The sequence below is a fragment of the Crinia signifera genome, chromosome 6, assembly GCF_055691185.1.
Source record: "Crinia signifera chromosome 6, ASM5569118v1, whole genome shotgun sequence".
NCBI classification, from domain to species: Eukaryota; Metazoa; Chordata; class Amphibia; order Anura; family Myobatrachidae; genus Crinia; species Crinia signifera.
The window spans coordinates 174,272,127-174,297,955 of record NC_139222.1 but is presented as its reverse complement, the minus strand read 5'-3'; the positions used below and the strand labels follow the sequence as shown (position 1 = coordinate 174,297,955).

General features: G+C 42.9%; 1 protein-coding gene across 2 annotated transcripts in view; it reads right to left on the bottom strand.

The window, feature by feature from the left end:
* PECAM1 (platelet and endothelial cell adhesion molecule 1) overlaps window positions 1-25,829 on the bottom strand; it is a 73,055-nt gene that overhangs the window by 40,734 nt on the left and 6,492 nt on the right. For both annotated transcript variants that reach the window (XM_083148158.1, XM_083148157.1), the window contains exons 3-4: window positions 9,665-9,973; window positions 3,583-3,879 (exon numbers count right to left, since the gene is read on the bottom strand). In XM_083148158.1, coding sequence (XP_083004284.1) covers window positions 3,583-3,879; window positions 9,665-9,973 — 606 coding nt within the window. The remainder of the gene's footprint in view (window positions 1-3,582; window positions 3,880-9,664; window positions 9,974-25,829) is intronic.

Below are 25,829 nucleotides of genomic sequence, written 5' to 3'. Positions count from 1 at the left end.
ACAGATGAATGTGTGGAATAAAGGACAGTTCAGAGTCAAGGATGACATCTAGGAAGCAAGGTTGTGGGGTAAGATTGATTATCGAGTTCTTAACAATGATAGAGACATCAGGTTGGTAAGTACTCTTGGCTGGGGGGAATATAATTAATTCTTTTTGCAAATATTGAGTTTGAGGTGGCGAACCGACTACTTTATTCTCATTATTACACTTTTATGGCATCAGCCCGCTAACCACAGCCCTGGGTTGGCGGGGACCTGGCCCAGGCTAACCAGCCAGGGTGATCATGATTTCGCCTGAGGACCTTATGTATAAAGTGTCCCCCAGCTGTGGCATGACATCACTGGCTGTTTGAGACCTGTGCTGGTTATAGACATACAGGGGGACCCCTACTCCTTTTGTCCAATGTATTTTGGGAACCAGGACCATCCCAAGAGCCTGGTGCTGATTATAGAAATACAGGGGTACCCCATCTTTTCCTCAACTGTATTTCTGCAACAAGGACCGTCTCAATGAGCCCAGGGCTGGTTATAGCCGGGCGGGGGGACCCCACACCATTTTTTTAATTATTTATTTAAATTTCTACCTTTTTTACAGATCCGTACAGGCTTCAGCCAAATACACCTGGAAAATGAGGAGCATTTTCAAGTCATATTTTTTGCTGAATTAGTAGTAGTTTGTTTATTTATAAGGCGCCACAAAATGTCTGCAGCGCCGTACATAGCAAACATAAAAACAAATTACAAGGTAACGTACAGGGTGTGATGATAAAATACAGCATAAATAGGGGTATAGCTGGTAGAACTAAAATCAGTATCAATTCTGAAGTAGGTGTCAAAATTGTCGAGGAGACTGAAGATGAAGTAGAGTAAGGGAAGAACAGGGCAGGAGCGCTGGTGAGGTAATGAGGTAGGGTGAGTACGTGAGGAAGGAGGACCCTACTCATAAGAGTTAACAGACTAAAAGGAGGTGGGTGGACGAACGAAAAACAATAGGAATAGTAGGAACGGATGGAGGGGTAGGGTAGGCAGGATAGGAGTAGTGAAAGAGGTTAGGAGGAGGAGGGATAGGCTAGTCTGAAAAAGTGGGCTTTGAGGAAGCGCTTGAAGGAGGTAAGGGAATCAGAAAGACTGATGGGTGGCGGGAGCTTGTTCCAGTGCAGGGGGGCAGCGTGAGAGAAGTCTTGGACACGGGAGTGGGAGGAGGTGCTTAGGTGAGAGGTCAGGCGTCAGTCAGCGGAGGAGCGAAGAAGACAGGAGGGAGTGGGGATAGAGATAAGTGAAGAGAGGTAAGGAGCGGTGGAGGAGGAGAGAGCCTGTAGGTGGTGGTGAGTTTAAAGAGAATTCGGAAAGGAATGGGGAGCCAGTGAAGACATAGACAGAGGGGGAGGCGGATGTAGAGCAGCGAGAGAGGAAGATGAGCCTAGCAGCATCATTAAGAATGGATTGGAGAGGGGCGAGAGGTAGCACGGAGAGAAGGATATTGCAGTAGTCAAGGCGGGAGATGTCAAGAGAGTGAATGAGAATTTTGGTTGCGTCAGTGGAGAGGAATGTTGCGCGAGATGTTGCAGAGGTGAAAGCGGCAAGACTGTGAGAGAGCACGATTGTGGGGGGGTGAAAGAGAGGGAGGAGTCAATGATGACACAGAGGCAGCGCGTTTGGTTGATGGAGGTGATTTCGGTTTCACCAATGCTGATGAAGATAGTGGGAAAAGAGGTGATGTTCAGGGAATGGAAGATTAGAAGTTCAGTTTTAGCCATGTTTAGTTTCAGGAAGCGTTGGGTCATCCAGGCTGAGATGGCTGTGAGGCATTCGGAGACTTTGGACAGGATTACCAGCCGAATTCAGCAGTTTGAAAGATGACACCACCATAGACATCATGGCAATGTACAGCTGTGTTCTATAGATGTACAGTATGCTTTTGTAAACCAGAATTCGGTTGAGCTTGACAAAGCTAATTTACCAGCCAAGTTTGACATCAAATGGGTACGAATACGCGTATCCAAACCCATTCGATCTTAGTAAATTTCCCCCATCAAGTGTGTCTTTGCTCTAGCTACAGATGGGGCAGGTCTCATCATTGCAGGGGATGGCGATGCCAGCCGCCATCCCCCGCCACCCGCCATCTGTACAGTGAAAGGGGACGCGCGTGCACAAGATGCGCGCGCGTCCCCTTCCGACGGCGCTTCCCCCGGATCACTGCCGGCTTGTTGGCGGTCACCCGGGGTCCCCACCGCCTCCCCGCACTCCCCCTAACCCTGTCCATGTCCCTGAAGCGGAGACGGACAGGGTTCCCGTCGCCCCGCCGACGGAAACTGAGACGCGCGTGTGCGTGAGACGCACGCGCGTCTCAGTCAGATGGCGAGCCACGCTGCTGGCGGATCGCCAGTGGTGACGTTCTGGCTATTCGCCAGCAAAGAAGAGCCCGGCCCCATCTGTATATGCCTCAGCTGTGGTGAACATGACCTGAGCTCAGGCTGCTCTCTTGTGATTGGCCTTGTCTGTATCCCTTCCCATTTATCTTGGAGTCAGCGAATCACGTCTGGTCCAGGATGGAGCCTACGAGCAGGGGCAGCCATTGAGCAGTTCCTGGCCATCAGCTGAATGTACCGGGACTGAGTCCCCGTATCTGAACTGATATCAAGCTCTCAAGCTAAAGACATACACAGCCCGTGTTCTCCATACACCAGTAGGTTACACATACAGCATTTCAGGGACTGTATCGCTGTAAAAATCTGTAACACATTTTCCTAACAGCTGCTGGATAAACAAGTATTACACAAATACCTAAACACTGCGTTTCGGCAGTATTGAAAAGCATACAATTTTGCATCATTAGTTAACTTTGCAGCACATTTAACTTACCACCACATCAATTGAATTTAAAGATTTTTATTTGTGTTTTTATTATTGTTATATTTTAATTGTATGTGATTGATGCCTAAGATGGCCATACATCTACAGATTTATTGTCAGATCTGGCTGTTGGAACAAACACCTGGTAATGGATGAGAGCAAATGACAGTTGACCATTTGCTTTGAAATGCTGAAAGTTGCCAAAAACTGTCATTGAGATAGTACCAGGTGTTTGTTCCAACCAGCCAGAACTGACAATAATCTTCCGCAGCCATCTCCCGACAGAGTAAAACACTATGTATTTCCATGGCAACAACCCTATGACACGGGTGCGAGGGGCGGGTAGCTGACACCAGATGCCAGCTGCCCTCCCAGTTCCTGTCGAGTGTGCATGCAAATCTGAGTCACCTAAATATGTGTGCACCTTCCACATCATTCGATGGTCGCCGACCATCGAATGATGTCAGTGTTTCCCCTTAGGCTGCGAATGGATATTTATTCTAAACATCCATTTTGCAGCCGTGTAGGGGAATTCGCACTGTGAATGGGGGGCAGCGGCATATGTGAACGGTGGGTGGGCAAAAAATGATACGCAGCGCTGTGAATGAAGCAGCGCTGCGTGTCACCCAGAATAACCCCCCTTATCCAGTTATTATTGGCTTTTGATCCAACTATACACTGCTATACTATAAAGATGCATAAGGGCAGAGAGCAGTGACTCATACCTACCCAATACTGTCACAGTCTGGTGTTTACTACGTGGTGATTCCTCATCTATCTCATACAGTTTCACACTACATTCGAAATTCACAATACTCTCTCCTGCCTTTATTTCAAATGTGGCTTTGGCAGACTTTGTCACTATGGCGGTATCACTCTTCGACTCCTCTTTTTTCTCATCCTGAATCTTCTTGTAGAAAGAAAAAACTAAGGGGGGTTCCTCTTCTAAAGCCTCGCATGTGACTGTTACTTCATCTCCTTCATTTGCTTCATTCTTGGATACAGTAATTGATGGTGCAGATAGCTCTAAGTGGGAGAAGCAAAACATTTTTTAATGATTTATAAAATACTCATGGTCTGGATTTAGTGCCCAAAAACTATTTAAGGATCCTTTTAGACATCTTAAAGTGGAAACATGTATTTTATTTTTTAAATACAAGTTGAAAACTTAAAACACATTTTTGATGCACTAGACAGGTATTGATAGTCTTGATTTGTGTTGCATATAGTGGCCCATGTGTGGTATCACTGCCATATTTATAAAGGGTGCAGTGTGAGAGGTCCAGGGGTGCCCACACCGCAGTTAATTTTTTTCTATATTTTACCCAACTAGAGTTCCGCATTGGTAGCAGCAATGCTGCAGAAATCACAAGGAAAATGTCACAATTTACCACCATTTTCCACAGTGAAATGCACATGCACAGCAGATTCTGGGACAGCACTAGGGTCCCGTAGTGACCCTAGTTCCTAGATTCTATAGTGCTTTCAGCTAGAGAGTAGGGGGCCCAGACAGAGTCTGCACATGGGCCTTCTCCTTACTAAAAGCACCTGTGTGGTGTGCGGGTGCCAAATGACTCGCCTACAGTTGGGATGCTGACGGTTAGTATACCGATACCGAAATCCAGACTATTTAACTGCTTGACAATTGGGATCCTGACCAACAGGGGCTTTTCTCACTTGATGGGGTTCATGACCCCCATAGAGGGAGAATAGAACTTGTGGAGAGCGAAGTGGGCCACCAAGCCCACAATGGGCCATTTGAGACTTTGAAAAAGACTCCAGCAGGAGTCGAAACGCGTCAGTCTGGAAGAACCATCTGATTGACTCAGGAGCGAGGCGCCGAGACACAAAGGAGTTGACTCCTGTAATTTTGCGCCGGGACATTCTCACATGCGCTATATGAACTGGCGAATCAATTCCACCGTATCCGGTAATTGCCCCACTTTTTGAGTCATTTAAAGAGACTTCCCACACGGATTTTTAAATACATTATTTTTACATTGGAATTTTAGCTTTGTCTGCACATATCTGGAGGATCTGATTGTGACCCACCAGAAAGTGTATTGTGTTCATTAAAATCTTGTTGTACCAAACTGTACTTCACTATATGAATGTTTTCCCTCTGTATGGTACCCTGAGCATACCTACGGCGGAAAAGTACTATAGGAGTAGAACACATCAGCGCCTGTTTAAAAGTTATGTATATCTTCTGTTTGCTCTTTGCCCCCCCCCCCCCCCTCCACCAGCAGCCAGGATTCCAATGTTGGGATACTGATCATTGGGATCCCGACTGTTGGTCATAACACACCGTGGTATGCACCCTTACAATTTGGCTAAATGTAAAATCCTGGGATTTGTGGGAACTAACCTGTTTACACACATTTAAAGCTACTACATTTAAATTGATATTTTTTTTTTATCAGACAGAACCACAGTTCCATAAGAAACACTCCCAAGTACTATACAGGACTTGGTTATTGCAGGGGCAGTTATTGCAGGGGCAAATGAGGAATTTGTGTGTTTTTGTGCGTCATTTTATAGGATGTGTGTCAACCCCCACAAAAAAAACTTGCGGACCTTGCAACCTATTTTGGATTGCAGAGGCTATGCACACTTCCAATACGCATGTGTGGGGGCAGGGGTGTGGGGGGGGGGGGGGTTATTTAAAATATACCTTTAATTAGATTCAATTATATAAATCTGCAATTATAAGCAAGACAAAAAAAGAAATATATATGTATGGGAAAAATTAACCAACATCTCCTTGAGTCCAAATAAGAGAGGCAAATACCTCTAATAGTGCAGATAAATAAGAATAAATGTCCCCAGTGGCGGATTATGTCAGAGTGCCTGATTCTGGTTCACTCACAAAAGCAAACTTCTTCTTTAATGGACAAAACCATGTGCACTACAGGGGGGGGGGGGGCAGATGTAACATGTGCAGAGAAAGTTAGATTTGGGTGGGGTTTGTACTTCAAACTGAAATCTATATTGTAGTGTAAGAATAAAGCAACCAGTATTTACTCTGCACAGAAACAAAATAACACTCAAACCTAACTCTCTCTGCACAAGTTACATCTGCCCCACCTGTAGTGCATATTGTTTTGTCCAGTAAAGAAGGAGTTTGCTATTGCAAGAGAACCAGAATCAGGCCCTCTGTCTATAATGAAAAAGGATAGATAGAAAAGTATCCGTTTGCTTTTGCTGTTTGTGCACGGAAATTAGGCTTAGTATTATACCTGGTATTTCCGAGGGATCTCCATCCTAGGTACTGACCGGGCCTCTCACTATTTCACTTCCAAGATCAGGCGAGAGTGGGCAACCCAGTGAAGTATGACAGTCTTGCCAATATTTTCACAAATGAGAGAACAAAGACATATTTATACAGTATACTGCTTTTAGGAGAAACAGAAGGTAGCAATCCCACAGGACTCTCTTCGATTTTTTATATATCGTAGAATAGCTTAATCCGATTAGAAATGAATGTTGGGGGTGTGCTACCTCTGGACAAAAAATTGAAAATGGAATAGCAAAAAGCTGTCATATGCGTGGTGCACTTAATTTTTGTTATTATTAAAATGTAACCTTTATTGAATCCATTAGGAACTTGAAAATATAAAAACATTAAAGTGAAGTGAAAAAAGACAGAAATGAGTATTAGTATTAAAGTAAATTGGCTCACTGAGAGTGCACTGGTTAGTGAGATAATCTCTTATATGAATGAGCTTTCAGGTGTATGATTTACTGGCACTGTACCTTTTCTTTAAAATAAATTCTTTAAAACTTCCAACAGCAAAATGGGCGCACTGGATCACCCACAGATTAGCAAATGCCCCAAACATCCACTGAATTCAGTGGATTCTTTTTTTAAACTGCTTCAAAACTATGATGTCGTTCTTTTTTCAGACTGCCTCAACACTACGGTATGTCTGGAGGACTTACTCCCTGACAGCTGTACCTTTACATAGAATCGATAGATGTTGGAATTATAACAATAATCTTTGAACATCCATAAGTGTATGATGTGACCTCTATGTGATTTGTTTTGTTGCAAGACTAAATGTATAAGTGTTTCCTCTCTCCCACCCGCTCCCTTTTTCTTATTCTGTACCCCCCCCCCCCCTTTTATATTTGAAAACTCAAATAAAAATGGAATTTAAAAAAAAAATAAAAAATATATATATATATATATATATATATATTTTTATTTATTATTTTGGTACTTGTTTCCTAGCACGGCGCCCGCGATTTTGATTGTATTGATCGCGGCCGCAAAAATCGCGTCGATCGTATCGCATGCCAACCAAATCGCATGCGATGCGATCGACGCGATTTTTGCATTGGAATCAATGTAAAATGGTCCCTGAGACCAAATTTAACATTGATTCCAATGTAAAAAGCCCCCAAAAGCCCCATTTTCATTGCAAACCCCCCTCATGGGTGAAATGGCCCCCCCTTGTTAATGCCACCCCACTATTGACGCCAACCTGAAGCGTGGCGAGCGCAGCAAGCCAGCGTGGGGCGGCGGTACGCGTCCTCCGATCTTTTTATACCCCTACTATCCACGTCGGCGTGGAGTCGATTTTATAAAGTGTGGCGAGCGCAGCGAGCCACCGAGCCCGAAGCATGGCATGTGCAGCGAACCCCGCAAGGGGACACGCATAACTTCACAGGCATATGCGTCCGCTCGCCACAATTCGGGCTCGGTGGCTCGCTACGCTCGCCACACTTTATAAAATCAACTCCACGCCGACATGGATAGTGGGGGTATGAAAAGGTCAGAGGACGCGTACCGCCGCCCCTCGCGGGCTTGCTGCGCTCACCACGCTTCGGGTTGGCGTCAATAGTGGGGTGGCGTTAACAATGGGGGACCATTAACCATAGTTAATACCCATGAGGGGCCATATAAAATAAAAAAACGGACACATTGGCCCTTTTTACATTGTTCCCTATGTAAAATCGCGTTTATCGCGTCGATCGCATCGCATGCCATTATAATGGCATGCGATCGACGCGATCAAAACGATTTTAACTATAAAAACTCATTTAACATTGATCTCTATGGGAAAATCGCGTTGATCGCGTCAGTCGCATCGCGTGCCATTATAATGGCATGCGATGGACGCGATCAACGCGATTTTCTCAATGCACTGAATTAAAGCTGCTAATTGATAGAAAATCGCGTCGATCGCATGCCTTAAGTACCTTAACTTAAGGCATGCGATCAACCCGACGGGCGCCGTGCTAGGAAACAAGTACCATTATTTTTTTTATTATTATTTCTTCAACATTTTACGAGTAGGTATATTAAGTGTTTGCAGGATTAGTTCCTCAAATAACCACATGAGGTTAAAGCACTCACATCGGGTTGTCTTACAGCAATTTTGATTTACAGTGGGTTAGTCACTCCGGACTTACATAGGGTAATGGTCAAAATTATATTAGACCGGCTAATAATAATTGTAGGAGTATCATAAATAGTCCGTATAGGATCTTAATGACATGAAATACCTATGTTAAAAGATGTCTCGTGCAGGTCACTGCCAAATGTCAGTGTGATGAACCCCTATTATTCGCAAATGATGCTGAAAGTGACTTGTGTTACAGATTTTATTAGTGATTTTTAATTGCAGAAATGATGTTTGATGTTTACAGTTAGCAAATCAGGTAGTAATTTGTGAGATAATTGCTGTTTATTTATACAGCTATACGTGGGAACACTTATAATGATTTAACAACTGTGACACAGTTAGTACCCTGAAGGTTCTCTCATGGGGAATTAAAGGTATGTACTAAGCCGTCTAACCCCAAGTAGGTTATTTGCATTCAAAAGAAACATGTCCCGGTGGGAGGAGAAGAAACAGGGCATAGTGTAGAGGAAATCACTAGAAACAAAGTTGCAGGATTCGGATTATATAACATTTTTCTGCAACTGTGTCTTTCATAGAGCCAGATACTGTGATACTGACGTGCCAAGGGGGGTATTTAATTCCGGGTCATGACTGTTGAGCGTGACCCTGCCCCACTTTCATTTTGCTTGACTGCATATCGCCAGGTGGGATTAAATGTCCCATCTGGTGATCAACGAAAGAGGGGCGTGTCCACGAAAACGGCCATGGATTGTCCAGACTCGGCTGTGATCACGACAATTCTTTTATCAACAAAATGTGCCAGACAGCTTTTAAGGTTGTCCCCTGTCCGAAATAATGGCAGAGATTGCATACCCACCCTAGCCTAATATTACTCCCCATCTGGCTCGATGAGGACATGCCAGTGTTGAAACGTTGCTGTACATTTGTCTCACTAAAAAAGAATATTTCTACTTTGATGCTGGAGTGCTGCATTTTTTCTTTTCTACATATGCCGCTGTGCCGCGCGGGCACCCGCAGAGAAACCTGTTGGATGTGTGGATGTGCCGGACCAAAAATATAGTGTTTTTGTCTTGCTTATAATTGCCAATTTATTTTATTTGAATATAATTAAAAGTTATATTTGAAATAACAAAAAATTCAAACATAAAGGAGGAAAGGGGGAGAGGCTAAAGTAATGCAATTTTTGTCATTTTGGCCCCTCTCCCTCTCAGAGGAGCTGCGAATACCGGTATTTCACCGGTGGAGGAGGGGGCAGCCAGCTGAATGTGGGAGACATGACCACCCGGGGGGCCGGGACAGAGAACTGATTTTCAGGAGCCTCCTAGCCATTCCGGGAGGGTAAGCAACCTTGGTTCTTAGTGATATTGGAACAAAAAACAAAATGGCTTGCTATACTATCACAAGGATCTAGAAAATATTTTTCTCCAATGTTTACTTACGGGTGACCTTGACTTTTAATTCATTGCTCTTTTTTTCTTTTTTTCTCCCTTCTTCTTCTCCTGCAGACACTTTACAATGATAGCGACCAGTATGGGACACTCTGGCTTTTTCAATAGTGTAGGTCTCCTGCTCCTTCATGGTGGTGATGCTGTAAATATTTTTGTCGTTTTTATGAAAAGAGATTGTTCTATTCAGCTCAAAATATGTGGTCCAGCCAAAACCCACAAAGCATTCCAACTGTAGCTTCTGTCCATTGGTCAGATTCTTGGATGGGATGGCAGTCAGGGTTATTTTGTTGATTGTGAAGTCTTCAGAAAAACATAAAAAAAGACAGGGTACACTGAAATTACCATCAAAGTAACAATGTTGCCAATAATAAAACTAAGGGGTGTATTCAATGCTTTTCTGCGAACTGTGACAGAGAGCAAGAATGCCTGCTCACTGTCACAGCTTGCAGGGTGAGTAATTCAACTGACCCCCCTGCACACGTGTTTGTGGGCACTAAAACAGCGAGACTCGCGGCTAAATGCAGCGGGCTCCCTGAATTAGCCGCAAGCCTCACTGTTTGGGGGAATCCAAGCGAGGATTTTCCCAGAAAGTTGAATCGGGTGAGTGGCTGGCGTGGGAGTTAAACAGTAAGGATCGCTTGTTTTCTGTGATCCCTGATGTTTAACCCCCTCGCTGGCCTTATTGAATATACTCCTAAGTGTCTCCTAAAGTGTTTAGTTTAAAAAAATTTTTTGCCAGACTAACAAAATCATACAGTACATCATACATCAAAATAAGAGCGAAAGTAAAATCAAGTTTTTAAATGGCATGCAGTATATTTTGTAGAAACATTTACCTGTGGAATTTGCATATTAACACAAATCCAATGTGTACAAACTACAGATGCGTGATATGCATACATCTCTGAATCAGGCCCATTCAAAACTGACAGATGTTCTACAACCAATGGCTGCATCTGAAGTCCACATAAAGCGAGGGGGGTTTAAGTCTTGCATTCAAGTTTTAGAGATCACGGCACACTAGAGCATCAAAAAAAAAATGTCATGGCGCCAATAGGCCAAATTTTTATTATTGAGAAATTCAGAAATAAATATAAAATAAAAAAAAATTATGTTTATACGTTAAACCTTAGGGTTAGTGATGTGGTGAAGGAAAGGATTTTTTACTGTTTATCCACATATGTTATTATTGGCAGACACCAGCACTGGTTTTGCCTGTTCTATTGACCATAAATATTTGAATTGGTCCACCCAGGGCACCCTTGCAAATGTCATGAGGCACCCCAGGGTGCCATAAACACACAGTTTGGGAACCATCAAAACAGCAACTTTAAGTGGCTTTCAGCTCAAAGCCGCCCAGCGTGTATGGCCCGGCAATGAGCGGTGATCGCTGCTGTGCGCTCCAGCATTATCGCCGGGAAAGGATGGCTTTGCATAGCACTGCGCTATGCAAAGTCGTCTGCCCCCTGCTGGCAGTGCCGGGCAGGGGGAAAGCCACTCAATGGAGGGTATTCAATGCTGTTTGCGAGTGGTGACAGCAAACAGGGCTTCCTGCTCGCTGTCACCACTCACCCTGACAGCATTCAACACAGCCCCCCCATACGCCAATTTCCCCTCGCTCCGTTTTTTGAGCGAGGGGGAATTGGCGGATGCGGCTCCAGAAGCAGCGAGACCCGCGGCTAAAAACTGTGAGTTTTCTGCAAGTTTTCTGCAGTAGCCGCGGGTCTCGCTGTTTTGGGGAATTCTCGCCGTCGGCGAGGATTTCCCCAGAACGTTGCATAGTGGGAGCGGCCGGCGCGGGGGTTAAACAGCGAAGATCGCTGGTTTTCTGCAATCCTCGCTGTTTAACCCCCTCGCCGGCCGCTCGCACCGGCATTGAATGCATGCCAATGTGTATGGAACTTTAGTTTCTCCTTCCTGTATAAACCGCTCACAGATGATATACACAGAGCTGCTGATCCCCAGGGGCAGCCAGCCAGAGCGACAACACAAACAGTGAACCTGACCAAATCCCACCCTCCACTATATGTGGTCTGAGCTGCAGTCCAGGGGCTGTAACTGCCACTGTTTGAACTCAATCAGAACACCAAATGCAGAATTACATAAAGCAGAAGGATGCAATACAAAAAGAAGGGTAGAGCCAGAGCTTATACAGTACCAGTGGTTCTCAAAGTCGGTACCCCAGACCACATACAGTGCATGTTTTCCAGGTCTCCTCACAGAATCAAAGGTGAACTAATTAGCGCCACCTGTGGATTTTTTTTAAATGTGTCAGTGAGTAATGACTGCACCTAGAAACATAGAATTTGATAACAGTTAAGAACCACTTGGCCCATCTAGTCTGCCCCTTTTTTAGACATGTTATCCTCAAACCATATTTGATACTTATTTATTTGTAAGGATATCAATATGCCTATCACCTGTGCACATGCTAGGTAACCTGGAAATTTTTAACTGTTTGGGATCTTGAGAACTGAGTTTGAGAACATCTTCTGCAGTGGTGTATCAAATTGAACCTGCCAATGTAAATATGTCCAGAATATACATATGCAGGGTGACATTTAATAGGATGCGAATTGCGATAAAAATCACACTTTTTGCCACAAAAATCGCACATTCTGACCTGTCAATTTTTTCTCACACCTCAATTCGCATCAATATGTTTACCCATTATAAAGTATACAACTCGCAAAATTAATAGGATGCGATTTTTGTAAAATGTCACCAAAAATCACAAAACAAATAGACCAAGTTCAACATGCGGAATTTGACAGAACCGTGCACAGACCAGTGAGATCTGTGCATGGTTCTGTCCCAAAACATGTGTAAGGTCCCGTGAGGTCCCCCCTTCTGTGCATAAACAGCCCCGGGCTCAAAGAACCGGTCCTGGTTTTAGAAATCCAGGGGTCAAAAATCCTATGGGATCCCCAGGATTCCCAGTATTTCTAAAACCAGCACCAGGCTCAAAGGCCGGTCCTGGTTCCCACAATACGGGGGACAAAATGATTATGGGTCCATCATATTTTGGCAACCGCCTCCAGGCCAACAGGGTAATGCCACAGCCAGGTGAAACTTATTATGCAAGTTTCCAAAGCATTCATCACCATGGCTGGTCAGATCCTGGAGGAGTGTGGACCCTCCAAATAAAGAGGTCCCCCCCCCCTCCAAAGTGACCCCTTCCTAGGCTGACATGCCCCTGGGGCAGTGGGCAACGGGCTTATAAATGGTTAATATGAGATTAAACTATTGTGTAATGTTGGTTGTGGAACTACAAATCCCAGCAAGCCTGCACCAAATGCAGGGACTTGGAGAACTGCAAGTCCCAGGCATCAAAGGGCCCGATGGGTCTTGTAGTTCCACAACATGATAAATAGTGAAATAAAATACAAAAACACAGGAACAGTATAACTGTATTACACACTACACTCAATAACACATCAATTACCTATTGATTCCCATGAAGTACTGTCCTCTTCTCCATGTAGAATCCAAACAAGTACCATGTGATGGAAATTATACTCACCACATGACTCCCGTATCGATGGATGTCTTCGTCTGGCAGCACCCCTGTGAGAAAAGCCTGAATGATTGTTTACATTCACGGCCCCTCCCACATGCTGGGGGTTAGCCCCCGCCCACCAGCCAACAAGGAGCGACCTTTGACTGGTGGGCAGGGCTAATCCTGGCATGTTCCTGTTTTATTTCACTATTTGTCATGTTGTGGAACTACAAGACCCAGTGGGCCCTTTAATGCTCCGTATGCACAGACTTGTGGTTCTCCAAGTCACCACATGCGTACTGGCCTTCTGGTAATTGTACTTCGACAACATTACACAGTAGTTTTATCTAATATTAACAATTTATCAGGCCGATGCCCACCGCCCAGAGGCACCGGGGATAGCCCCAGGCTTCAGCCTAGGCAGGGGTCACTCTGGAAGGGGGGGGGGGGGGGGGCTTTATTGGAGTGATCCCCTCTCCTCCAGGGTCCCTGCCTGGGATGACCAGCCACGGGGATGAATGCTTTGGCTGGGGGAACTTGCATAAAAACTATCCCCAGGATCCCCTATAGTTTTTGACCCCTGAATTCTAAAACCAGGACCGGGGCTGGTTATGCTCAGGAGGGGGGACTCCATGCCTTTTTCTTTTTTCACAAATTGCACATGTGCATTAATTCGCACATTTTCATGACTAAAATTTGCACATTTTTATGACTAAAAAATCGCACCACATCGCACCATTTCACATTTTTCAGCTGCAAATTCGCATCCCATTAAATAATTGATTTTTTTAAATATTTGCTACATGAAAAAATGTGATAAGGTGCAATTTCAGAACCTTACAAAAAATTGCATCCTATTAAATGTCACTCCCAGGACCACATGTAATAGGGTGAGAGTTTCAGAAAGTGAGAGATTTTGGGAGAGTTTTCCCTTCTTTTTTTTTTAAAGCAGCATTCAATTACACTGCAAAACCAGTTTGATTTTGCCATGCTATTGATTGCTGCTTTAAAAATATGGGAAAACTCTCCCAAAATCTCTCACTTTCTGAAACTCTCACCCTATTAAATTTGGCCCCCAGTTTCCATTCTCCAATATCACATTTTCCTTTTCTGAGCATGGTATTGCCTAAATTCTTCTACCATTTCTCTAGGTTAATTCGTCTTCTGTTTATTTTCTTTAACCATATTGCAATTTCATCCTTCAGACAGGTAATACTGTATATATTCGAGTATAAGTCGACCGAATATAAGCCGAGGCACCTAATTTTACAACAAAAAACTGGGAAAACTTATTGAATCAAGTGAGACCCTCACTCGAGTATAAGCCGAGGGGAGCTTTTTCAGCATAAAAAATGTTCTGAAAAAGTAGGCTTATACTCGAGTATATATGGTAATTGACTTTTATATTAATCTAACTGTCTAACAAGTGTGCCCTCTAAAAAATTAGAGTACTTTATTCTTTCCCTTTTTGTTCTTGACTCTACTGTCTGTGGAACACCTCAACTGATTGTTACTGGTACTATTATACCAATATAGAACTACTGGGGATTGAGCCTACAATTTGCTATATACACCGTGACAATGGGATCGATTTTATTAGGTCCGAAGGGTGTGAGGTGCCATTCGGGTGCCATTTTCATGCTTTTAAACACTGAATCATTCGCTCGGAATAGGATCGACCCCATTGTATGTGTAAATATTGCATAGGTATTTTTTCATTCTCCCTTTTATTAATTATTTTATATTAATGTAAGCAGGAAAGAAGGTAAAGATGACTCTTCTTGTTGGGGCACATCTCACGTATAATGAATTTTATATTAAAACTTTGACATTGTATTACATATGCATTAAAATCATAGATAATACCTCTATGTTTGCAGGGATGGTGTTATGGCAGATACTATAAGAGCACATGATTACAATATTTTGAATATAAGAATTAGATTAAATGTAATTAAATTAACAGGTGTATCAGCTAGGGTATTCAATGTTCTCAGAACTTGGATTTCAAGAAACCCTGTGAGGCATTAATTGCTCCTAACTGAATTTTATGTATAAGTGATGCAACATAAGAATAAGTGACTTCCATCTACAAAGACAAAATAATAAAAAATATCTATAATTACAAGTTGAACACAAGTAAGACAGAAGTCCTCCCCTTTTTTACGCCTCCCGACATTTTGGCCAGACTAAAAGACGAATATAGGTACGCATGGCAGACGAGATCTCTGAAATACCTCGGGATCCAACTGGCCATATTAGACTGCAATTACGGCCCCCTCTTAAAGGCTTTTGAGAGCCTAACTAGAGATATTGAACATTACCATCAAGCATGCCTTCTGAATCAGGCAGGAGACTGGTTCACACTGGAGCCCACAAAATCCTGGGTCCATATGGAGAGGGCTGAAATCTTGCCATGTAGCCCAGCTGATCTCCTATGGATGCCACCCAGTTCGTTCCGTTCGCTGATTATAAAAAATACAGCTGTAAAGGCCACAGTGAAGGCCTGGCACGAGAGTATATCTAGCAGCACTGACATCATCCTACCTGCCCTCCTTTGACCTTACGTTCAGTGATGTCCCTAATACCAAATTTGAGGCTGGTAAATTGGATTTCCAGTGGCCTGAATACTGTGGGAGATTTGTACAGGGAGGAACACCTAGTCTCTTTCACCTATCTACGGGAAACTTACAATATACCTAGATGTGGGGTGAGATTTAATAGGATGAGAGATTCAGAAAGTGAGAGATTTGGTGAGAAATCTCCAGTTTTTTTTAAAGCGGCAATCATTTACAGTGCAAAACCAGTGTGATTTTGCAGTGTAAATGATTGCCGCTTTAAAAAAACTGGAGATTTCTCACCAAATCTCTCACTTTCTGAAACTCTCATCCTATTAAATCTCACCCGTGATTTCTTTAAATATTTACAGCTGAGAAATTGGTTGTCTAGTTTCTTCCCCTCCTCAAACATGACCCCACATATTGCTGCACATATCCACAATTTACTATGTGGCCCCAACCACAAAGGAGGGATATCCAGGTGGTACGACTACTTGGTTACCCAGAAAAACACGTCTAAACTTAAGTCTCAGGCTCTATGGGAGAGGGACTTCCAAAGAACTTGGCAAGAGGAGGAATGTCATGTTTTAGGATATCCAGGTGCATCAACCACTCTGAGATGTTTTTCAAACTAATGCACAGGGCATATTACACCCCCGACCGCCAGCATAAAATATGGCCTAATGTCTCAAAATCATGTTGGAGAAATTGCGGGGAAACAGGTACTATTTTCCACATATTCTGGGAGTGCCCCATCCTGAGGCCTCTCTGGGAATGAGTGTTCCGCATGATTAATAAAGTAGTCGGCGTGCCGATTGAGGCTAACCCAGAAACAGCTCTACTCCACCTTTATGGGGGCTACCTGTCCAAAAGTGAATCCTATGTTCTTGGGCACATTTTAATTGCTACCAAAGCAGCAATCGGCCAACTATGGAGGTCAGCAGGGATCCCTAGTCTTGACATGATATGTGAAAAAATTCAGAAACATTATATCTTTGAGACTGCTGATGCCCCGTACTCCTCCTCTGTTAACTCTATACACATGAAGTGGTTGGGGTGGACTGCATTTAGAGAGTATACTGGCTGCATAACAAAAGATAATACGGCGGTAGATATTAATCTTCTAAACTGCCCACGCTCTGAGTGATTGATGCCCTGCCGAGGCCACTAATGTTAGAATTGAGAATTGAGTTTGACGAAATAAGCACTGTATAATGTCTATGATATCCCCCAGCTTGTTATGACGCTATGATATTATGATATAGCCTTATTACTATGTCTAGAGCAAGATGTTTGAATTCTAACCATGTACTCCCCTGGTTTCTATATGCAATTTGTACGCGTATTGTATCCCCCCCCCCCTTTTTTACTTTTCTGTACCCCCCCCCCCCCTTTTGACTTTTTATTTTCTGGAAAATTTCAATAAACATATTGTTTAAAAAAAAATCTATACAAGTTTACAAATTGGCGAAGATCTTTATCATATAAATGGTGATCACAGATGGGATACCTCAATTATTAATTGTGGTATCCTTTAATGGTCATGTAATTGTTTTCCTTTTACACGGATTAGGCAGAGTAACTGTATAATTAGAACAGGCACAGTAGGCTTACTCGCTTGTTCCCCCAATTGTCCCTTATGCCCAGCTGTGTGTCTCTAGGACAGTGAATGGATTTGGGTAGGGGTACAATGATGTTGAGGTCCAAGATAGAGTGAGTGAAAAAAGAATATAGGAATCTGCTGTTGCGTACCAGTACCTAATTGCGCCGCTCATGTCACCTATCATGCTATCGTGATATGGTCATTAGGTCGACCCTATTTAGGTCAACATGCATTGGGTCAATAATTGAATTTTGACAGGGCTTGTGTTGACACCTGAAATAGAGAGAGAGAGAGAGAGAGAGAGAGAGAGGGGGGGGGGGGAGAGGTTGGGGGATATGAGATTTTCCTCATTTATCTAACAACGTCTAGAAAATAATAGAATCAGAATCGGTTGCTATGGGAAACATTTCCAGTTCTATAAACCTGCAATGTTGTAAATATACCCCAGACTCAGTAACACAGTTTTCTGGTGCATCCTATCTACATCACGTTGCAAGTACTAGATGCATTTTTGGCAAAATCTATGCCCAATGCTTGTAGAGTGTCATGGGACCTGGTAAGTAGCAGGGGCCCCATGCAAATCAATGTACAGCACTATATACTTGAAAACACCCTCCTGGGGTGGAAAAGGCTGTCTTGGCCTTGACAGCCTCAGTCAAAGAAATTTTTCAGTACCCTTTTGTTAAGTGAACAGTAGTCAGATATTGACTGTTTTGCCAAATTTTCAACTAGCTCATCAACACGGGGCATAGTATAGAAGTCAAACTGAAGAACTTTATTCAACCCTCGGAATTATATATATATATATATATATATATATATATATATATATATATATATATATATATATATATATATATATATATATATATATATAAATCAGCAGATGGACCGGCACTCTGTGCTGATAGCCAGGTAACTTGCCCTGGTGCCTTCTCAGCTTTGTAGATAAAGCAGGAATACAGGAGACTGTGGAGCGGCACTCAGGAAATAAATGTAGCAATAATCGACACTACAATGTCGTCAGTTTCAACGTTTCAGTGCTCTGTTTTATTGGCACTATCGTCAGGATACAACCAGTGAATGCAAACATGACTTCTTATATAACACCACTAGTGCATGGGGGAGGGAACATCCGGCCACTCCCACCTGTCAATCAGGGGGTAGTTACATCATCGGATCATTCACCTGCCCTCCAATACACTAATCACCACATGAATGACAGATATACGTCACAATAAAAATACATACAGAATAACAATATATGCATATTGTACTGGAAAATTGTACATTGTGTCAATTGTTAAAATGACTATATGTATTGTGTATGCTATATGAGCCGAAGTGTTGGCTTTTATTGAATAAATTTTATAACTGAGGAAAATAGTTGTGTACCTTCACCTCTAAGCGCACTCTGTTCCTTTTTTGTATCTCTATCTGTCTTGAGTCCCGGCTAGCAGGGGACTTTCAGAGTTGCAGCTATTTCACTACTAGGGCGCGGACAGTTGGGTACTTTCCATTTTCTTATATATATATATATATATATATATATATATATATATATATATAGTTGACAGGTTTCTGCTCTCCAAGGTTTTCATAAATGAACATGATATATTTGGGATTCCTTCCATCTAACCTCTTGCAACACCTTATAATTAATAGGTCCCACTGTCTCTATAACTGCGTAAGGGCCTCACTACTGGGCATACATTTTACTTTCAGTGGTTGGCACGAGAATCAGTACTTTATCTCCTGGTTTGAAGGATTGGTTAACTGCATACCTCCCAACACCAACACATACCTCCCAACTTTCTCCTTGACGGAAGCGGGCGAAAGCGTGTGGCAGTTTCCCAGAGGCGTGACCGAACAAAATGGGGTGTGGCCTATTTCTGTGAGTCCACGCCCCCATTTTTGCGACTGTGGGGACATGGCTAGCAGCTGACAGGACAGGGATAGTGACAGGAGGGACTCCTGATTGTTCCAGTCCCCCCCCCCCCCACGCTGTGGGACACTTTTGGCCACGGGCGGGACGCAGGGTCAGTTGGGAGGTATGGTAACATCATAGTTATGTTTTTGTCACTGCTGAGCAATGTTAATGCTGTTTGGGTATTTGTTGCTCCCACCCTTTTTTTACCAGATCTAAAATTCGGAGAAAGGAAATGGTGCCAATCGCACAGGATGCTATGTTAGGTAAAACAGACCCCTTTATGTTTTAATATGTTCACTTTTTTATTTTGACATCGATTATGGGTTGTGCTACCACCAGACAATTACATCAGACAGAAAAACTAAGAAGAAAGGCTGTCCTATACATGGTGCACCTAAGAATTTTTTATTTAACATTTATTAATGTAGGTTATGATGACTGCAAAATATAAAACGACAAAATGAAATAGAAAGATAGAGAAAAGTGTAATAAGAATAAGGTGGCAAGCTGGCAGTGTACTATATAATAAATTCTATTTGTTTAATACATTTTGAATATCCGGTGTCTTATTCTAGGATATTACACCTATTTTCATCTCATTGTGTCCTGTTCAGGTTTATTATTAATAATTATAGTTGGCACTCTAATCCAGATGCACTAAGCTTCAAAAAGTGATAAAGTAAAGAGTGATAAACAACCAACAAATCAGCTCCTGCCTGACATTTTTCAAACAAAGCCTGTGAAATAGCAGGTTGGAAAATGGTTATTTATCACTCTCCATTTTATCACTTTTTGATGCTTAGTATATCTGGCCCTAAGTGCTCTTATATGAATCAAATATAATGGGGATTCTAATAGGGAGTGACTGTATATATTTATAGGTGTTAGAGTTAGGCACTAGCACATCGGTTCCCAAACTGTGCACCGCAGCTCCCTGGGGTGCCGCAGCGCTGTGACAGGGGTGCCGCGGCCAGTGCACTTCACACAGAGGCAGAAGCAGGGAGTGAGCGGCATGCTGGGCGGGGGCGGGGGGGGGAGTGGAGTCAGCTTGTTCCCCCAATTGTCCCTTATGCCCAGCTGTGTGTCTCTAGGACAGTGAATGGATTTGGGTAGGGGTACAATGATGTTGAGGTCCAAGATAGAGTGAGTGAAAAAAGAATATAGGAATCTGCTGTTGCGTACCAGTACCTAATTGCGCCGCTCATGTCACCTATCATGCTATCGTGATATGGTCATTAGGTCGACCCTATTTAGGTCAACATGCATTGGGTCAATAATTGAATTTTGACAGGGCTTGTGTTGACACCTGAAATAGAGAGAGAGAGAGAGAGAGAGAGAGAGGGGGGGGGGGGAGAGGTTGGGGGATATGAGATTTTCCTCATTTATCTAACAACGTCTAGAAAATAATAGAATCAGAATCGGTTGCTATGGGAAACATTTCCAGTTCTATAAACCTGCAATGTTGTAAATATACCCCAGACTCAGTAACACAGTTTTCTGGTGCATCCTATCTACATCACGTTGCAAGTACTAGATGCATTTTTGGCAAAATCTATGCCCAATGCTTGTAGAGTGTCATGGGACCTGGTAAGTAGCAGGGGCCCCATGCAAATCAATGTACAGCACTATATACTTGAAAACACCCTCCTGGGGTGGAAAAGGCTGTCTTGGCCTTGACAGCCTCAGTCAAAGAAATTTTTCAGTACCCTTTTGTTAAGTGAACAGTAGTCAGATATTGACTGTTTTGCCAAATTTTCAACTAGCTCATCAACACGGGGCATAGTATAGAAGTCAAACTGAAGAACTTTATTCAACCCTCGGAATTATATATATATATATATATATATATATATATATAAATCAGCAGATGGACCGGCACTCTGTGCTGATAGCCAGGTAACTTGCCCTGGTGCCTTCTCAGCTTTGTAGATAAAGCAGGAATACAGGAGACTGTGGAGCGGCACTCAGGAAATAAATGTAGCAATAATCGACACTACAATGTCGTCAGTTTCAACGTTTCAGTGCTCTGTTTTATTGGCACTATCGTCAGGATACAACCAGTGAATGCAAACATGACTTCTTATATAACACCACTAGTGCATGGGGGAGGGAACATCCGGCCACTCCCACCTGTCAATCAGGGGGTAGTTACATCATCGGATCATTCACCTGCCCTCCAATACACTAATCACCACATGAATGACAGATATACGTCACAATAAAAATACATACAGAATAACAATATATGCATATTGTACTGGAAAATTGTACATTGTGTCAATTGTTAAAATGACTATATGTATTGTGTATGCTATATGAGCCGAAGTGTTGGCTTTTATTGAATAAATTTTATAACTGAGGAAAATAGTTGTGTACCTTCACCTCTAAGCGCACTCTGTTCCTTTTTTGTATCTCTATCTGTCTTGAGTCCCGGCTAGCAGGGGACTTTCAGAGTTGCAGCTATTTCACTACTAGGGCGCGGACAGTTGGGTACTTTCCATTTTCTTATATATATATATATATATATATATATATATATATATATATATATATATATAGTTGACAGGTTTCTGCTCTCCAAGGTTTTCATAAATGAACATGATATATTTGGGATTCCTTCCATCTAACCTCTTGCAACACCTTATAATTAATAGGTCCCACTGTCTCTATAACTGCGTAAGGGCCTCACTACTGGGCATACATTTTACTTTCAGTGGTTGGCACGAGAATCAGTACTTTATCTCCTGGTTTGAAGGATTGGTTAACTGCATACCTCCCAACACCAACACATACCTCCCAACTTTCTCCTTGACGGAAGCGGGCGAAAGCGTGTGGCAGTTTCCCAGAGGCGTGACCGAACAAAATGGGGTGTGGCCTATTTCTGTGAGTCCACGCCCCCATTTTTGCGACTGTGGGGACATGGCTAGCAGCTGACAGGACAGGGATAGTGACAGGAGGGACTCCTGATTGTTCCAGTCCCCCCCCCCCCCCACGCTGTGGGACACTTTTGGCCACGGGCGGGACGCAGGGTCAGTTGGGAGGTATGGTAACATCATAGTTATGTTTTTGTCACTGCTGAGCAATGTTAATGCTGTTTGGGTATTTGTTGCTCCCACCCTTTTTTTACCAGATCTAAAATTCGGAGAAAGGAAATGGTGCCAATCGCACAGGATGCTATGTTAGGTAAAACAGACCCCTTTATGTTTTAATATGTTCACTTTTTTATTTTGACATCGATTATGGGTTGTGCTACCACCAGACAATTACATCAGACAGAAAAACTAAGAAGAAAGGCTGTCCTATACATGGTGCACCTAAGAATTTTTTATTTAACATTTATTAATGTAGGTTATGATGACTGCAAAATATAAAACGACAAAATGAAATAGAAAGATAGAGAAAAGTGTAATAAGAATAAGGTGGCAAGCTGGCAGTGTACTATATAATAAATTCTATTTGTTTAATACATTTTGAATATCCGGTGTCTTATTCTAGGATATTACACCTATTTTCATCTCATTGTGTCCTGTTCAGGTTTATTATTAATAATTATAGTTGGCACTCTAATCCAGATGCACTAAGCTTCAAAAAGTGATAAAGTAAAGAGTGATAAACAACCAACAAATCAGCTCCTGCCTGACATTTTTCAAACAAAGCCTGTGAAATAGCAGGTTGGAAAATGGTTATTTATCACTCTCCATTTTATCACTTTTTGATGCTTAGTATATCTGGCCCTAAGTGCTCTTATATGAATCAAATATAATGGGGATTCTAATAGGGAGTGACTGTATATATTTATAGGTGTTAGAGTTAGGCACTAGCACATCGGTTCCCAAACTGTGCACCGCAGCTCCCTGGGGTGCCGCAGCGCTGTGACAGGGGTGCCGCGGCCAGTGCACTTCACACAGAGGCAGAAGCAGGGAGTGAGCGGCATGCTGGGCGGGGGCGGGGGGGGGAGTGGAGTCAGCCACTGGCAGTGGGAGAGGAGGAGGAGGAGGGGGCTTACGTGTGACTGGCCGTCGGGAGGGGGCTTACGTGTGGCTTGCACTCATGTTCCATGTGTGCTCCATGTTCCAGGGCAGGAGGCTGTGTTGGAACCTGGAGCGGCTCACTCATGCAGGAAGCTGGGACCTGCCCTCAGCCCCTTTATAATGGGTCCCGGTGACCAGGGTGCCTTGAAAAAGTCATGGAGACCCAAAGGGTGCCTCAGACTGAAAAAGTTTGGGAACCACTGCACTAGCAGATATGGTTAGGGTCATGCCACAGGGGGTTAAGCTGGGATGAAGTGTTAGGGGGCATACTTACCTGACCCATTAGGTTTCCCTCCTTTGGGATTCCGGCATCTGTATTCTGAACGCAGGCATCCCAAACACTTCTTATATGAATGTATCCCCATGTATGTTCTATTAACCTGTAGCACAGGAATATTCAATTACATGACCCAGAGTAGATGCTACAATTCTGGCTGCTTAAACATAACTTTTCAAATATATAGAAACTGAGATCTCTATATTCTGGTACAGGGGCTGTAGTATATATACCTGCAAGTATGATTTATACATAAGAAATAAAACATCTAATCTTCAGTGTGCAAGATTAATTGAAAGCAACAAAGGTATGTCAAGATACAACAGGGGCGTAAGTTCATCTCAGTCGCCCGGAGGCAAGTTGGAATTTGGTGCCCCCCCACCCCACTTTGATTCTGCTGTGAACCACACAGGTTCTCCTGTAATGCAGGTGCCCCTTCGGGGCTTGGAGCCCAGAGGCTGGAGCCTCCATTGCCTCAGGGAGTTACACCCTGTTCTGGTATTATACAGTATCTAAATTATTTAATTATATAATTTCCTATGATTTGACCACCTATGGTTACACTGAGTATTGCAGAGAAAAAAAATCACACAGACCTTAAGGTTGGGGCCACAATTAGCTGCCAAGTGGGTCCCATTCAGCAGGTCCCGCTTGTCGGAAGGAAGCTGTGTGGGAATGCACAGAGCGTTTTGGCTGGATCCTGCAGAATAGGATCCTGCCAATGCCAACCAGATTTCAAGGGGAACTTAGTGCAGCACAGCCGCACTATGTGAATATACACATTGAAATGTATGTGTTAGTCTTGAAATCCAGTCATCCCGCCATCCTGTCCAACCGTACGACCCAGCGGCTGCGGCCCCGCTGCATGTGTGGCCTCAAGCTATGATTTTCAATATAAATGGGTTACATATAAATAGAAGATTCAAGATGTAGGAATTTTCATGGAAAAGACATTAGCAGCATCAAATTCCCAACAATATATGTGTGTGTATATATATGGTGAATCTTGTGTCGCGCCACAGAATTTTTGGTCAACTTGTACGGGGCTGCCCTACTCACTGAGTCCCCTGTTGGATGGGGGATAGGGGGGAACATATGGAGAGCAATAGTGGGTTAGCACCCCTAATGTTGATCACTCCAATTAGATCAAACCAAGCCTTAGTCAATATAAATCTAGCACATAGGAAAAAAGTCCATTCAATCTTTAAATATTTATTAAAAAGTATTTTCTTTCCACACAGTGGTAACAGTTATTCCAGATCTTTGTACATTTCATTGATACATCTCTGGTACATGGAAACAGCAGAAGAAAGTAAACCAACGCGTTTTGCCCCTTAGCGGGACTTTATCAGGGGTTAACGGATCTCACGATAAGATTTTGTATAATTTTCACAGGTAGAGACAATTCATAACAGGATTGTTAATAGGTCCTTGTACAAATGAACGACCTATTTCCAATGTCTATGTAGGAGGACCGACTGGTGGGGAAAGATTCCTTTCTCCCTTTGAACAACAATTTTCCAAAAAAAAAGGAGCCTTTAGAGGTGGCTATACCTATAGTGGATAAAAATGATAATAACTGTCTCCCTAAAGGATCAGGGGGGACCCCAGTTGGTTAAAGGGCTGGATATCAGGTAGGTCCAGCTTAATACAATTTAAAAGGCGATACATTCAGTACAGAATCAGGGGCGCTCCAGGAGGCAACCACAGGGTGATGCTCCACTTTAAAGGATTATCCATCCCAATAATAGCAATGTTTCGGCCCTCCACAGGGGCCTTTGTCAAGACACAACACATGGATACAGCAGCAGACAAAGTACTTTATCTGCTGCTGTATCCATGTGTTGTGTCTTGACAAAGGCCCCTGTGGAGGGCCGAAACATCGATTTCTAATGATATCCTGATAAATTGAAGAATAAACCTTGTTTGCTTTTGCACAATTTCAGTGCTGGTGAGTGCCTACTTAGATAGATAGATAGATAGATAGATAGATAGATAGATAGATAGATAGATAGATAGATAGATATACACACACACACAGTATAGATATACACACACAAAATTTTGTAATTTGTAAAATCTGTCAATTTTTTTTTTCATAACCTACTCACTACAGTGGGTTTACTGTGGAGTTTCTATGGACCTATCTAGCTACCTGCAATATCTGAGGATACTATGGTTTGTGTCAGACAGAGTTTAAGGTAGAATAAATTGAAGTTAGAGAATGCTTTCCAGCTTCCTCTTCCTAGAGTATGTCT